Source organism: Gymnodraco acuticeps, unplaced genomic scaffold (genome assembly GCF_902827175.1).
Source record: "Gymnodraco acuticeps unplaced genomic scaffold, fGymAcu1.1, whole genome shotgun sequence".
In the NCBI taxonomy this organism is placed as follows: Eukaryota; Metazoa; Chordata; class Actinopteri; order Perciformes; family Bathydraconidae; genus Gymnodraco; species Gymnodraco acuticeps.
In genome coordinates this window covers 1,899,436-1,916,990 of record NW_022992265.1, presented here as the reverse complement: position 1 = coordinate 1,916,990, position 17,555 = coordinate 1,899,436, and the positions used below count along the sequence as shown (strand labels likewise).

At 38.5% G+C, this 17,555-nt stretch overlaps 2 protein-coding genes across 2 annotated transcripts; both read right to left on the bottom strand.

Annotated features, from left to right (window-relative positions):
- Nucleotides 1–8,695: 8,695 nt before the first annotated feature.
- LOC117540423 (olfactory receptor 52B2-like) lies at nucleotides 8,696–9,640 on the bottom strand. Its single transcript, XM_034207089.1, has one exon. The coding sequence runs from the start codon at nucleotides 9,638–9,640 to the stop codon at nucleotides 8,696–8,698; it is 945 nt and encodes a 314-aa protein (XP_034062980.1).
- A 3,906-nt stretch (nucleotides 9,641–13,546) lies between these two features.
- On the bottom strand, nucleotides 13,547–14,491 carry or116-2 (odorant receptor, family F, subfamily 116, member 2). Its single transcript, XM_034207088.1, has one exon. The coding sequence runs from the start codon at nucleotides 14,489–14,491 to the stop codon at nucleotides 13,547–13,549; it is 945 nt and encodes a 314-aa protein (XP_034062979.1).
- Between the last annotated feature and the right edge of the window lie 3,064 nt (nucleotides 14,492–17,555).

Here is a 17,555-nt window from a genome sequence, read left to right as displayed (position 1 = left end):
AAACACCACTGATTTTCTACACAAAAAGACTCTAACACTGCAGAACACAAAAGAGGATTTTCAGGAGTAGCTCATTGAGGTACATTGTATTTATTCATTACATTAACTTGTGATCAATTTGCTATGAGTGCTAACATTTGCAGATCTGAATCTATTTAAAAAAACTATCATCATATTTAACACAATGACATTTGGCAGGACATTATTTGTATATTGCAAAAACACAGGGGTTTCAAATAGAAAACAATATTGTTTTATTCTTCTTATTAGTAGTTAATCTCACAGTCTAAATCGCACAGGTGTTATTTATGGAAGCAAACAAGAGACAGAAGTATTTGAATTGTATTAGACACCGAATTTATAGCATTGAAAATAATTACTTTGAAAATCATGAATCTGAATTTTTTTTGCTCCGAATTTACTTATGTGAAATAAAAATGTAAAAATTCAAGTTAAAAAAATTCGAATGTTCAAATTCAGATCCCAAAAATTCAAGTGAAAAAAATTCGACGTCAAATATTTCGGTGTTTAAAATTCGATGTAAAAAAATTCGGTGTGTAAAATTCGACGTCAAAAATTGCGATGCAGCCTCATCCGGGCTACTCAGACAGGATAAGCAATCGAGCCCTAATGCAATCAAACCGACTTCTGGCCTATCAGAGCCAAGCGGCAAACCCCGGTGTTCCGGATTGACTGGTTCCCCGATCAACTGGTTGACAGATGTGGAGGCGTGGCCTCGACTGAAATACACATTTCGATCGCTTCTTCTGTCGTTTACATACATCTTTTGGTATATTTGGCTGGATAGGAACACTTTGATGTACATTCAGTTCCAGTGTGTGAGGTTGTGCTTACGATGGCAATATCCGGACGCGAACAGCGAGGACTACAAAAAGAAAAACGAGTTGATCGGGGATGTCTGTTCAAAACATTGCGAGCTCCAATAAATCATTTAAACCAGCTATTGTTGCCAGACTTATTTCTGAATATCGTTCTTAATGTGATACCAAGTCCATCTGATACCTGTGTACACCTTCAGACAGCCTCCAAGTGAAGCACATGTTATTTACTCACAGTTTGAAAGCAGCGTGGAGAAGTCCTTCAGCTGTGTTAAACTGTGATCGCTCGAATAAATCCTTAAAACCAGCTATTGTTGCCCGATTTATCACTGAATATCGTTCCTAATGTGATACCAAGTCCATCTGAGACATGTGTACACCTTCAGACAGCCTCCCAGTGAAGCGTACGTTGTTTACTCAGAGTTTGAAAGCAGCGTGGAGAAGTCTTCAGCTGTGTTAAACTGTTCCTCTCAGGTAAACTGTGATTCGCCCATGGGAAAATGGGATCCGCCCAGATTAAACTGTGTTACGACTTCTGTGGCTATCTACCAGCGATCATGTTTAATATGAAAGACACACACATATACATCCCTTATAAAAACGGCATTCTGCAGCACTCATCCAGATAACATGTGACTGTTAAATCGTTTTGCAAAGATAGCAGCAGAAATGTCATTGCTGCATGTGCAGGGATATTAGACTTTAAAATGCTGATGGGTCATTAATGTTGGTCTCGGCAAACAATATTAGGAATCCTCTATTCAAACCACATAATATTCAGTGTCCATCGACATGAAAATAACAAAAAAGTTCATGCTGGACTCAAACCCGAGTTCCAACAGCAAAAGTCACTCCAGCCCTGCGCGTTATGAGTGCGCCACGGATCAACACGACGTATCGAACCACCACACTATAATATTTTAGATTAACCCTAACACACTTATATGTAAAACTAACACTTATCACAACATAATGTGGGCTCGCAGGCTGATAAACTAGGATATCTGATCTCGGTGGGTCTTAATGAGGCTTGATACAGACCTCAGTCAGTATACTATATTATAATATGTATATTATATGGCTTAAAGTGTACATTCGCTCACATTATAAATGATGGTCGGGTTGCATTTTTCTGGAACTTTTTAACAAGGTTAATTTAAAATATTATAGTGTGGTGGTTCGATACGTCGTGTTGATCTGTGGCGCACTCATAACGCGCAGGGCTGGAGTGACCTTTGTTGTTGGGACCCTGTACAGTCTATGGTTGGGACTCGGGTTTGAGTCCAGCATGAACTTTTTTGTTATTTTCATGTCGATGGACACTGAATATTATGTGGTTTGAATAGAGGATTCCTAATATTGTTTGCCGAGACCAACATTAATGACCCATCAGCATTTTAAAGTCTAATATCCCTGCACATGCAGCAATGACATTTCTGCTGCTATCTTTGCAAAACGAGTTAACAGTCACATGTTATCTGGATGAGTGCTGCAGAATGCCGTTTTTATAAGGGATGTATATGTGTGTGTCTTTCATATTAAACATGATCGCTGGTAGATAGCCACAGAAGTCGTAACACAGTTTAATCTGGGCGGATCCCATTTTCCCATGGGCGAATCACAGTTTACCTGAGAGGAACAGTTTAACACAGCTGAAGACTTCTCCACGCTGCTTTCAAACTCTGAGTAAACAACGTACGCTTCACTGGGAGGCTGTCTGAAGGTGTACACATGTCTCAGATGGACTTGGTATCACATTAGGAACGATATTCAGTGATAAATCGGGCAACAATAGCTGGTTTTAAGGATTTATTCGAGCGATCACAGTTTAACACAGCTGAAGGACTTCTCCACGCTGCTTTCAAACTGTGAGTAAATAACATGTGCTTCACTTGGAGGCTGTCTGAAGGTGTACACAGGTATCAGATGGACTTGGTATCACATTAAGAACGATATTCAGAAATAAGTCTGGCAACAATAGCTGGTTTAAATGATTTATTGGAGCTCGCAATGTTTTGAACAGACATCCCCGATCAACTCGTTTTTCTTTTTGTAGTCCTCGCTGTTCGCGTCCGGATATTGCCATCGTAAGCACAACCTCACACACTGGAACTGAATGTACATCAAAGTGTTCCTATCCAGCCAAATATACCAAAAGATGTATGTAAACGACAGAAGAAGCGATCGAAATGTGTATTTCAGTCGAGGCCACGCCTCCACATCTGTCAACCAGTTGATCGGGGAACCAGTCAATCCGGAACACCGGGACAGTGCGGTGAAGCCCAATGCTGCAAACTGTAGGCGATGGATGCAGATGGGAGCAATTCCCGTAGACCCTTTGTTAAAATGTCCAACTTAACATCAGAAAATGAACATGTTTCTAGCCTGGATCTACAAAAACATATTCTGTATATAGTTAGATTCCCCCTTCATGACAACGGGGCTGCTGCTCCTAGCTCCTCTCTGCTAGCTCCGTTAGCTCCGTGATGCTACAGCGGCTCAGCTCATGAGGAGAACACTACTTGAACTCGGCCATGTTTGTTGTGTTGGTTCCTGGTGGACTATTCGTCCTGCAAATATAGGATTTATCTGCCGTTGAAACAGACCGTCCATGAATGCAGTTTCTTCGGTAAGTCAACCCTGCGTACTTTGTTATGTTACTGGTGTTTTTATTAAGCTAACGTTAATGAATGTTTAGAGTTGGGGTAGCATTTGAGCAATCGTAGCTCCATCTGTGCTAACGATGCTATGCGTAGCATCCAAGAGTGTAAAACATTAAGTGGGATGCTACTGTATACCAAAAGGCTTCTGTGCGAGGTTGCTAAAATAAGGTCATCTTTGTACGTTAGATAGTTAGTTTGCTATTTAGGTTACTGTATGCATTGTTAAGGTTCATTTAAATTCGCTATGCTCTACTATAGCATAAAATAGACTAGCTAACGTCAACGTATTGTTGAAGAGAGGCTTAGTGTATATTAAATCAACCTCACAATGAAATATGTGTATCTTTAAAATATGAACGTCACATTTCAAGATAATAACGCTCCCTTAGATATTGTAATATGGTTTGTTGAACTGGAGTTATTTATTGCAGCTAACCGCCTATCCGACGAACATTGTTGTTTTTAATATTATTACCAATGCCTCTTTTAATTGTATTATCCTCACACTTGAGAAACAGCCTCATCGTGGCTGTAGAACAGAACATGTAACTTAATTCCTGCATTTAAGGACGATGAATAGCGTAGTCAATGCTTTAGTGACAAGGAAATGATTTGTTTAAATATGATATATGACGTTATCTGTGACTTCAGTGGAAATGAAGCTTATCCATTGCATTGCATTTGTTCAATAGGTTTGTGTCTTACCCTTACGCGTGTGATGCATATGAATATGGCATATGAAAACAAATTAATTTGACTGACTCATGAAAACCTCATCCAAAGTAACAGTAAAATAAAAAGGACCTACACAATAATACTCAATCAAACTGATACAGTATAAGGACTGTGATATCCAGCCATTTCTTAAGTATAACAATAAGATTATGACCTGTTTTTAAAAGAAGATAAAAAGTTGTTTGCATGGAAAGAAGTCTGTAACCCATGCATGTAACTTTACATCTGTTTGTTCAAAGTGTCCTTAAGGTGATCCAGACAGGCTGGACCAGAGGAGGAGAAACAGACCTGGACCAGAGGAGGAGAGACAGATCTGGACCAGAGGAGGAGAGACAGACCTGGACCAGAGGAGGAGAGACAGATCTGGACCAGAGGAGGAGAGACAGACCTGGACCAGAGGAGGAGAGACAGACCTGAACCAGAGGAGGAGAGACAGATATGGACCAGAGGAGGAGAGACAGACCTGGACCAGAGGAGGAGAGACAGATCTGGACCAGAGGAGGAGAGACAGACCTGGACCAGAGGAGGAGAGACAGACCTGGACCAGAGGAGGAGAGACAGACCTGAACCAGAGGAGGAGAGACAGATATGGACCAGAGGAGGAGAGACAGACCTGGACCAGAGGAGGAGAGACAGATCTGGACCAGAGTAGGAGAGACAGACCTGGACCAGAGGAGGAGAGACAGACCTGGACCAGAGGAGGAGAGACAGATCTGGAGTCCTAGCAGCAGAGAACTTCAGCACGGATTCCAAGGTACACCTTTTTCATGCTTTACAAAGAATGCATAAAGTAATGACTCCAATACACTGATAGACATGCCATTAAACATGACTGAATACTAGATCACCTACACATCAGTGATGTTGAGTGTACTTTCTTAGCAAAAGGTTACATTTTACCAAGCAACATCACATAGTGAGAGCTGCGACCCTTTGTCTTTCAGTGAGACAACCGAACAGAGCAAGCTTCCACAGTTGCACTAAGTTTTGATAACAGTTAAATATTATTTTAATAATACATTTATTTCAATGTTGATGAATTTAGAATGGTTTATTCATAATCTGATTATCTTTGTAGTACACTGTTGGATTTAAAAAACACATTCAAATAAAAAATCATTATATTTATGAACAAACAAACACACCTCTTTCTTAAATAACACACTTGCTCAGCAATAATATGTTTTTTGATATTTCTGTTAGGAAAGGACACGCCTGAGAGACAGGACTGCTTCACCATGTTCTCTTTCTCTGAGGGTCCAGAAGAACATCCAAGAGGGAAAGGAAAAGCTGATGTGATGAGATTTAAGAGCAGTACAGGACATTCACTAAGAGACACTTGTATTGTAACACAAAGACCTGCACACTGACTAGTTTTGTAGTCTAACAGGAACTTCATTTGTGTTGTTTTGTGTTTTACGTTGCACAGAGACAGTGTGATTGTCAGGCCTATAAAGTTTGGCAAAAAAAAAGTCAGCTGATCAAATGCATTTGCACTTTGAGCTTCACATCACTTGTGCCTTGTGCCGCCGAGTTTGGAACGTCATAAATAAATGGTACCAATCTTCAGTCAGATGTGAATGTGTAATTTAACATTTTCAGTAAGGATAACGGACAAAAGGAGTGCAAATACAATTTATTGAAATGTGAACTAAAAGTTATCAAGCATGAACCATCACCATTTAAAAAATAAATAAAAACGAAATAATATACATAAGTTACACTAAATGTTAATCTGTTAATTGACAGGCTAGGCCTGTGCAGGTGGTAACAGCTATGCCCAGCATGGGCTAAGTTCTGTAGGTGGTGCAGGTCCTCCTCCATCAGGTCTGGTCCTCCTCCCTCAGGTCTGCAGGGTCTTTCCCTGCGAGGAGGACTCCTCGCAGGGAAAGACCCTCAGCCCTCTCCGGCCAAAGCAACAGACAGGACAGGACGTTCATAAAGCTGAGGTCTCCCCCAAAGTCTCTAATCATCCATCCTGTGAATATGAGAGGGGAACAAATAGTGTAATAGATGCTTTGAACAATAAGAAATATAAAGTTAACTGTTGAGTTGCTCAGTTTTTTAGATTGACAGGGTTTAATAACACAAACAAAAGGAGAGAAATAAAGATTGGTCTTTCAATACATTGTGTTGATTTTGTCTTTTGAATTGTTTGTCTGAAGTCAAGTAGCTAGAACTGTTACTTATAGTTTGAATGATACAGTCTGGTTATAATGTGTGGAGGAGGCATCACAGGTAAGAGCACCATTTGTTGTGTTCCATCCACAACACATTGATGTGTGTGTATTTATTTATCTACTATTTCTTGAATCATTACTGTCAGTCCAAAACAAGAGATTTTGTTTTGGTAACATTTAAAAAAAAAAACATTATCTCTTTTCCACTACACTATCTTGAATACTTTAGTTTTTACGTCACTACATTTATCTAACAGCTTTAACATTGTAAAGGTGTCACTTCGGACTCTGGGTAATTATGACAGCATGTCCTACTCAGAGCCCTAGAGTCTCTCGGGCTCTGGTCCTACTAGTTTGAGACTTTGAACAAACCAGACCTTCATCTATTAATGTAGAAAATAGTTGGCACATTACACCATTATGAAAGTAATAATTAGTTAGCTCATTGTTCAAAATGAGCTCCAACTACAAAAGTTAAGTCAACTCGTGCATCGGTAATAACAATAAATCAAATGATATAATATAATAGAATAACTTGTGTCTACTTTAAATACTCTAACAACACTTGTTGCTAATTATACTAGCATACTTTTACTAAAGTAACATTAACATGTTTAAATGCAGGGCTTTTGTAAGAGAGTATTTCGTATAGTGTAGCATGGTCTACTTGACTTATCTAACCGAAGTGATCGTTACGTTACTTTGCAAACCGTCCCGTCCCCCCACACACACACAAAAGGACACGGTAACGTTGTGATTCACTTCAATTAATGATAACTACGGAGCTTGCTAACAGCAAGGCACAAGGCTACTTCACTCATTTAGCTAGCTAAGATACAAATGCTGTCGAGCCCTCACTGCTTGTAAGATAAAGAGCACAAACTGACTACTTACCCGAGCGGCGAGCCCCGCTGTTCTCCGTCATTTTTCTCCCGGGTTGTTGTGATCACATGACTGACAAAGCCGTGCTCTGATAGGCCAAGTCAGTTTGATTGCATTAGGGCTCGATTGCTTATCCTGTCTGAGTAGCCCGGATGATGCTGCATCGCAATTTTTGACATCGAATTTTATACACCGAATTTTTTGACATCGAATTTTTTGACGTCGAATTTTTGGGATCTGAATTTGAACATTCGAATTTTTTTCACTTGAATTTTTACATTTTTATTTCACATAGGTAAATTCGGAGCAAAAACATTCAGATACATGATTTTCAAAGTAATTATTTTCAATGCTATAAATTCGGTGTCTAATACAATTCGAATACTTCTGTCTCTTGTTTGCTTCCATAGTTATTGAGTCAGTCTTGAGATAGCACATGTAGTACTAAATGAATGTCATGCAAAACTTTCACAAATAGAGGAAAATATTTATTTATGCATTTCAATATATTTTCACTCCATGTATATAGTCAGTTGCAAGTGCATCCCAGCAATGAGAAACTTCTGTCTTTGTAACCGTAACTTTTATTTAATATGTTTAATTGTCAAGAATATGTGATTCAGTACATTGTGCACAGTCTATGTTGCTGTCATTTGTATGTGTAGTGTCAACCTTAGGATGACAACAAATACATTGATAAAACTGCAAATTGCCAAGATGTGTGTGTGCTCGTCAAAATCTTTGAAATGTATTATCTGAAATCATTATAACACAATTACATTTAAAATCATCTTTGTAAATAAAACAATTTGGAAACATGGCATAAGGTACAGTAGTCAAAGGTGAGAGAGTTAGCAGCTCGGTTTCTCTGCAGTTAGCTTTTTACTCTCAGCAATAGTTGTTTATACTCAAATTTGCAAAACATGGACAGAAGAGTGAAAACCAAAAATGGTGGGCAAATATTTGCATCAGATAATCTTAGTGTTTCTAATGTTCAAAGATGCATTGATTTATACAACAATTCACTCCATTATATCCTTTCATATGTGATTTAGTACATGTGCACAAAATATATTGTTTTGTCCTTTTCTTCACATTTGAGTAAGTACAGTGTGGACCTTAGAATGACAAAAGACCTGTTGATTTGTACTTGTGCTAATAAAGACAAGCTTACACATATACAGTATAGAGAAATATACAGGGTATTCATCAAACACAAAGATGTGTGTGGCTTATGCACAGTACAGTAAAACATGGCATATTGTTGTCAAGTGAAACTCTCTGAGCCTTCATTTGAAGCGGATTCTGAAATCAGTGTTCATTTAGGCGGTGTATAGAAAACTATGCGACTGTTCGATGAGAATAATTCCTCTTGTGCAGAATATACACAATCTGGTTAAAACTTGGTTGAAAAAACATTTCTTCTCAGGAACATTAGTATGTTCTCCTTGAGTTCTGTTATTTTCAGTCCATATATAATTGGGTCCAATAAAGGGGGAAATATTAAAACGGATATACCAAGAAGTCTTCTAATGCTTGGGGATGCACCTTCAATGCGATGAGCAATGAGTGTAAAGGTAGTATTAATCTGTAAGATTAGGAAAACAACTAAATGTGTACCACATGTTTGAATGGCTTTTCTCCGAGCATCCATGTTATTATTATTCATGACACATGTGCGCAAGATCTGTGTGTATGTGTATGCTATCACTAACAGTGGTCCGCCCATAAGCACAACTATAGTTGCCAATCCATAGTAGTTGTTCAGCATAGTGTCCTCACAGACCAGTTTAGTTAGTGATGGATTATTACAGTACAAATCCACTATGTCCGTCCTGCAAACTTGCATCCGGGCAACCAGAATAATCAACGTGACTATGAGCGAAATATTAAGGAACCATATAAAAATTATTATTCTAACTAAGTTGAGTGGGGTCATTATTGCATTATACCTCAAAGGACAACATATAGCAATATATCTGTCATATGCCATGGCACTCAAGATCAACAAGTTTCCTGTGCCATAAATATGAATCAGCAAAGCCTGAATAACACATGCAGGGTGCGAGATCTGTCTGTTCTGTGTCACCATGCTGAAAAGAAGCTGAGGAAACAAAGCTGTGGCACCCACAATGTCACTAATGGGCAAGTTAATCAGCAGGATGAACATGGGCTTGTGCAGCTTTTTACTCACAGCAATAGTTGTTAATACCAACAAGTTACAAAAGACAATAATAAGATAGGTAAGAGTGCCAAATACAAACGCTGGATAGATGTGTGTAGTAGATAACCCTAATGGTGCTAGCATTAGTAATTCCCTAGAAGATGTATTCGTATACATAATTATTCTGTCTTTGTTATGTCCTCGCCTCACACATGGAACAAAATGTCTCTCTCAATAACCAAGCCAGCCGATGAAGGATCTTCCCCTGAAATAAATGTTTTATCAAAACAAACAATTTAGAATTTAGTGCTATACATGGTTAAAAGTGTACATCTGGTGTCATACCTGTTACAGCTTGTTATCTTGCCCTCGACTGCACTGTGTTGGGGAGGGAAAGGAATAAGATTATTTATTTTATTGACTTGTATGCTACACCCTTGAGGTGAGAGAGGATAATATGACGTTGTGTGTAATTGAAGTGACCAAACTGACATCATGAGAAAAACATTTATCAGTTATTGTAGTTGTAAAATAGCCTTTTGTGCAGAATATTAATCATTAATTCATATTAAAAAGAACAACAACTTTAAATAGAATACTTATCTCTGTAACATTATTTATTGTGTCACTTCTTTAACCTCCTCTCCCATTGCCCTTATTTAAAGATAAATGTATCCATAATATTACACTTATATTTGAACGCGTTTTTGCACAAAAACCTAAAAATAAAATATATAGTTTCAGGTCAGATAGGTGGCAGCTTGCATCAGATGTTTATAATGTTATAAAAACAGCATAAGAGATCACTTGTGAAAGTAATAGTAGAGTACAATACACTTGATGGATGCTGAATCTAACACAATTAAATGTTTAAACCGCTACCTTACTATATATTTTCCAGTTGGTTTGTATTGTCACTTTTTGAGCCCACACACAATCAGATATGACATAATCACACTAGTTTCTTTTGACTTTATTATTTCATTTCATGTAGCCCGCTTTTTATTAGATCAGGTTTAACCTATTGAGACCTGAGAACCAGAAACACTCAAGGCCTGCCAGACAAGCAAAATTCAACATCAAATAATAATAGTAATAGTAATACGGGAACAATTAATTTTGTAACTTTTTTGTGGGTTTTTTGGTACATACACAATGTTCACATCAATATAACGTTTTTCCAAGATGATCCGGGGTCCTCACTTGAGTCCTTTAAACACAGTGAAAGCATATTGTGTTAGGTGATTTTGCCTTTCCACACACTTCTTTGAACTATTATATCTTTATAAACGTATTACCACCGGTACGAATTATATTCTTTTTTTTACATTTTAATTTATATATCTGATTTCTGAATTTCCCCAGTTCAAACAATTTCGCTGATTCTTAGTTTTGTAATAATCTGCTTTACTTAACTTGAAGGGGAACACAAAGGTTGATGCTATGATTTATGATACATACATACATACATTCATACAGTAATGAGGGACTTCTTTGATACTCAGTATGATGTTGTCTTTTTTTGAGGGGACAAGATTCTAATGTTTTGGAGCGCTTAGAAGAAGGAGTTAAGAATTCAGATATAAAAAACATTACAAAATGATTTATAATATAGAATCTTTTAGATGTTTCTCGATTCAGTGTTACAATAGACACATTTCTTGAATTACCTGTAGCAGAGCCTTACTTTACTGTAAGATGTATTACACAACAGAATGATAAATCATGCAACAATTGTGATTCTTCCAGATGCAAAAAGTAGTTTGGACTGGCATAGTGAGTAAAACATTATATATACGGTCCTACTTCTATTGAATAAACACAACCACAACTACACGTCATAATCTGTGGTAGAATTGCTCTAGGCAACCTTATCTGCATCCTTTTCTGTTTTCTTCTTTTTTCCCTAAAGCCCCTGTCACACTGTCCCGAAATTGACACCCGATGGACACACGAATATGGAATTGTGAATTTCGCACGAAGATGGCCCCGAACCACACACGAAGGCAACATTTACATTACATTTAAGACATACAACTGCAATGAAAGTACCAAAAACAATTATGTTACAGTACTATGATACTGTACTGATATCTTCAGACTTTGTTCTTTACTTTATCCGTCTTTATATGTAGAAAATATTACGTTTTCTCCGTAATGTTGTTTCCATAGCAACAACAACTTCCTGTCAACTCTCCTTCAAAATAATATATTATATCCTTTTTAGTTTCACAGAACACAAATTGGGTTATTTACATAATATGTTTACATGATTTTGTTGTGCAATAAAACAACCCGATAGACACACGATAAAGGAAATGTTCAAATTCGGCTGTGATCGTAGCAGCATCGGGCCATTCGTGAGGGCATCTTAAGCCATCGTATGACCGCCGGTGGAGTTTCTCAGGCTCCGGCAGCAACTTCGTGAGCGGTGGCAAAATCTTTGGCATGGCAAAAAATTGCTTGTTGAATTTGTGTGTCAATTTTGCCCTTCGTAAGGCCATCGTGAGGGCATCTTGTTATCATCGGTGCCATCGGGCATTCGCCCCGATCAGAGTGAGGGTGAATGCACCGATGATAACACGAAGATGACACGATTTGACAAGATGCCCTCACGAGTGCCTTACGAAGTTGCCGCCGGAGCCTGAGAAGCTTCACCGGCGGTCATACGATGCCGATGGCTTAGATGCCCTCACGAATGGCCCGATGTTGCTACGATCACAGCCGAATTTGAACATTTCCTTTATCGTGTGTCCATCGGGTGTCAATTTCGGGACAGTGTGACAGGGGCTTTACCCTCTCAATTTGCATATAAAACAAACCTGACTAGGCCTATATATTGGGTTCTCATCTAACTTCAGTCAAAATGGGCTACTATGAAAAGGAATTAAATGTTTGTAACAAAATGAAATACAGTAGCCTACAGTATGTTTCAGAATATTTGGATTGAATGGATCACACATTTAACATCAACACATCTGCATGTTTCGTTTCCCCGTCTCATCAACCTCAGCTGTATCCTGCTATCAACCTACCATATATAGGGCATATAGCCATGCACGTGATACTGACGCACATAAAACAAATAATAAGTGAGCCTTAAATTAATACATTTTAAACCATAGTGTGACTCACAAAAATACCTAATTAATTAAGAGTTCAATCTAGTTTATGTTATAATTAAGCCTAACATTCAGACAATAATAACTAAATGAAAATGGCTCTAACATTAGGAGTGCATGAGTAAACAGAAATGTAACCATCTTGATATAGCAAACATAATTTAAACAGCAATCAAATGTGAGGAAGATAAAAGCAAGCAAAGAGCAGGCAAAATCTCATACATTTTTACAAAATACTTTAAATAAAATTGCAATGTATGCCAAATTAAGTATTGAGTGTCAGACTGTGTGTAGTTTAAGACTAGTATCCCTTTTTTGAACCACACAGCGTTGTAATTATACAGAACAAAGTGATGTTCACACCAATAGAAACACATCGGGAAAGATCACAATAAAAAGTATTTTTTCCAAACCTTTAACAAGTGACATATGTATATGATTGCAGTAGGAAAAGATACATCAGTTGCATCTTGTCTTTTTAATGCGAGGCCCCATCACAGATTGATTAAACTAAATATCTTCCCCTCCTGCACAAAACAATTGTTGTTGTGTATTGAGGAACAATTTGACAGGTTAATACACTTCCGATCCAGATTTAAACTTCTTGTACTACAAAACATCAGCATTTCTATGTCCACAACCAACAAAACTGTTAAAAGTGATTTCAGTTTGTGTTCAAGTTCATCCACTGATGAATGTTGTTTACTCCAACTGAGAGACTACCAGAAAAACACAGTATTGTGAATGTTTTTGCACTTTAAAAGACAAATATCCTCATTACCATCACTCAGGTGCCTGTGAGTGTGACCCTTGACCCGAGCTACTCAGTGAGCAGCAGATCAGAGTGGATACACTGAGCAGCTTCCTTGTGTGGATGTGTATCTGTGTGGTTCTCTCAGTGTAGCTCCTCTGAAAATAAAAAGGTTTGAAAAACAAAAAATAAAGCACCCTGTGTAAAGATTCAGGTAAATGGTCTATTTTTCTTTTTCATAACTTGCAGAAGAGTGTTTCGTATTTCACTTGTATACAGCCCATAAACAATTGGATTCAAAAGTGGAGGTACAAGAAATATTAGCATGCCCATTATCTTTTGCAAGTCGGCTGAGACATTTTTGAACCTATGAGATAAAATTGTGAATGTCCCTACAATCTCAAATATAATCAATATAAGCAACTGTGCAACACAAGTGTTGACAGCTTTAGTCTTTTCCTCAGACCTCCTCGTAAACACACATGCAATCAGAATCTTCACATAGGAAAAGGCTTGAATAGACACAGATACAGCTTGCATGACAGCTGTGTTAAACAATCCTATGATATTATTGAGTGTCGTGTTTCCACATGTGAGCTTCAGTAGAGATGGGTTATCACAGAACACATTCATAATCACAGATTTGCACCTGGGAAGCCTTGTCTGTAAGGAGAACAATGATACAATTAAGACAAAGTCAAGACCCCAAACTAGAGAGATAATACATGTCACCACTCTGGGGGTCATAATAGAACTGTAGCGTAACGGCATGCAGATGGCAGCATAACGGTCAATAGACATTGCTGCAAGAATAAACAGAATTCCACCACCATACATGTGGAGTAAGAATGCTTGTAAAACACAGAGAGGGTAGTAAACCTTATTTGTCTCAGTAACAATGTCTGAAAGTACTTTTGGTAGCATGGCAGTTATGCCTATCAGATCATTGAGAGGAAGACTGAACAGGATAAAATACATGGGCTTGTGAAGATTCTTCTTGAAAATGATCAGTGTCATCAAGGTCAGGTTGCAAAAAATTACAAACAAATAAATTGCAATACCGAGAAAAAAGATGGGATATCTTCCTCCAGGTGGAATAACAAATGGGTCGAGGGTTAATGCAGAGCTGAACAAAAAGAAAGAAGTGTTCTCCATTTAATCTTCACTAGTATTATTAAAACAAAAACTGTTATGAAATTAAACTAAAGCACTCAGATGTAAGACAACATGTCACTCTCTTAGAAGAGTTGCATGAAGGGATGACAACTTCCCTGCCCATCCTTTTTTAAGTCATGCTACTGCACCATCATTTGTTGACGTCACATGCTTTTGGGATTGTCATTAGCTTTGCATAGATCAGGGGTCTGCAACCTTTTTGACCATAAGAGCCATTTTGCTCCTTTTTCCAAAATATTTTTTTGTCTGGAGCCGCAAAACATATTTCATAGTTTTTTATTGTTATATCAGACAAAAACTACAGTTTTTTTGCATTTATTAGGTTATTTATTACATGATATAAAACTGTTAACCTCTAATAAGAAACAAATAACTCTTATAAGGAGAATTAAAAATAATACTACTTTAAAATAAATTAAACACAGCACTTGAGGAGTCCTCTGCACATTTGAAGGAAACAAAAATATTATTAAAATGGGCCCACTTTGAAATAAATAAAACTATATAGCTGCACCCTAAAAAGAGTTAAAGGTAGGGTAGGTAAGAATGAAGAAACCAGCTCGAGTGCGCTAGAATTTGAAAGTACACAACCGTGTTTTCTGAAATAAATTACCTACCCCATTGAATGATGACTGAAGATCGTCAGCTGTCTTCCTCTCCCTTGTTGTTCCTCGATACGTAAAGGCTGCATCACCAGTGGCGGCCGGCCCATAGGGGCGCTAGGGGCGCCGCCCCACCTCTTCCCACATACAAAAATATATATTAAAAAAATATTTAAAAAATATATATTTAAAAAATATATATATTTTATATTTTTATTTTTAATGAACAAGGTAAATATCATACAATTGGTATCAGTAAAATGTATAATCTACAATATAATCTCGTTTAAAATGGTGTTACGATGTCTAAAGTTACTGATAAGTCACATGTTTTCCTGCCTGGCCTTGCCCATGGCATTAGTTTATCATTACCGGGCAGAGCCCCCGAGCCAAACAGCAGCAACCAGCACGTTGCAAAAGTCTCAATAGTAAACTGTGCCGCCGAAACATAATTTCAGCCAATCAGCGCCGTCAAATATTTTGGTCACGAGGGCGCTCACGTTGGCGCCCACGTTGCTTACGTGCGTTGACGTGAGTTGTTTTTTAGACTCGTAAGTGACCAAGGTGACGCAGTATTTGAATGAGAATGGTGTGCAGGTGGAGTCGCCGGACCTCGGTCCGCACCCAATTCCGTGCAAGAGCTACTCTCCAATCCTTTCGAAAGGAGAAGTTTGGGAGATAAATTGATACTTAAAGACCTTGGACTGGACCAACCCGATTTGTATATATCACAGACAAAACGACAAAACGTATCAACGAGGCTAGCTGGATGCAAACGATGCAAACAGGTAAATGCTATCTTTTGTTTCCCATGCTTGCTCTTCAAACAGCCGGGGACAGATCCGATCTGTTCAGAAACTAGACAAAAGTTAAACAAGTACAAACCACAGACTGTCTGTGTCATGGAGAATACAGTCGCTGGTTTATTTATGTCTGTATAGGCCGTTGTTTTTCGCCTGCCGTCTATCTGCAGACTTGTCAAAGCATTAATTCATGGTTTTTACTAACCGGTATCAGTATGTTGTTACGTCGGCATCATTTAGAAACGTGTATTACAATTTAATCACCGTAAAATATGTTCATTTTGTTGTAGTTGTAGCTCCCGAGCCAGCGCGTCTTGTTTGAATGATGCGAGTAAACACAGCTGGCAGCCGCGGTGAAACTGGAGCGACTAGAGCGATGCGATAGGAGCGTTTAGAATGAAGCGAATATTCGCATCGCGTCCGGTCTGAACGCAGCATTAAAGCGAGCTCCGCGCTGCACTGGAAACGCGCCATTACATCACCAGAAGTCCTAATTTAAGGGGTAATTTCTCCCCAAAAAAATGTTTTTATTCACTATATCAACAGCCCCACCAAAAATATTTTCCACCAGCCGCCACTGTGCACCACCGTTGACAACTTGTCTCTACATCAGGGGCGGATCTAGACAAATATTCATGGGGTGGCAAGAGGGTGGCAGGAGATTTTAAGGGGTGGCATCCCCTGACAGAAGTATATGCTGATTTAAATCGCAATCATATCAATCAATTAGGGGTGTAACGGTACCCGTACTGAAATTATTCGGTATGGGCCCTTCGGTTCGGTACCGAACGAATATAGCGTTAAACGTAAACAATTTAGAACATGAACAACTTTCTGGAAGTAATCTCAGGTATATATCATAGAGCGAGCAAGTCATTTCATTGGACGAGAGGCATACTATGAGAGCTGGTCACAGGGATGCGTTCAGATGTAGTCAGTAATTTGAGGAACTGTCGAAATGGCGAACGCAGATAAAGTTGAGCTCGAAAATCCTCCAGCATCATTGAAGTCTCCGGTTTTGGAACATTTTGGTTTCGCAGTTACGTACAAGGATGACGGACAAAGACAGGTGGACCGAACCAAAGCTGTTTGTCGGCATTGTTCAACTAACATTGGTTACGCGGCTGGCAATACATCACACTCATTTGAAAAGGCATCACCCGAATGTGAATATCACCGGTACCAAAAGAAAAAAGACTGAAGTGCAAACCCAACTCCCACTAGCATTTAAGCCTCCACCACTCGCAAAGAGTTCAGACCGAGCCAAAGCTATTAGAAACGCCAAATATCCTTATGTTGCCATGTTAGCAAAGCGCTACCTGGCTGTATCTGCTGCCACTGTCCCTAGCGAGAGGGTGTTCTCCACAGCAGGAGACATGGTTAGTGCCAGCAGATCTGCCATTTCAGCAAGCAATGTGGACAAGTTCATCTTTCTTTAAACAACATGAAAATACAATGACAAGCAAGTCCTAATGTCAAGCTGGCTGCTTAGGTACTAGTACAGTTCAAATACAGATTATTTCAGTTCATTGAAATGCTGCACCTTAATGTTTATTTGATTATATTTTGTATTTATTTGAATACATTAGTCACAGTTTAATAATAATATTTAATGTTTTGTGATAATTTTTTCTGCTG

What these genes read in the sequence shown, in the direction of transcription:
- LOC117540423 (XM_034207089.1), bottom strand. Translation starts at nt 9,640, where the DNA reads ATGTATACGAATACATCTTCTAGGGAATTACTAATGCTAGCACCATTA.
- or116-2 (XM_034207088.1), bottom strand. Translation starts at nt 14,491, where the DNA reads ATGGAGAACACTTCTTTCTTTTTGTTCAGCTCTGCATTAACCCTCGAC.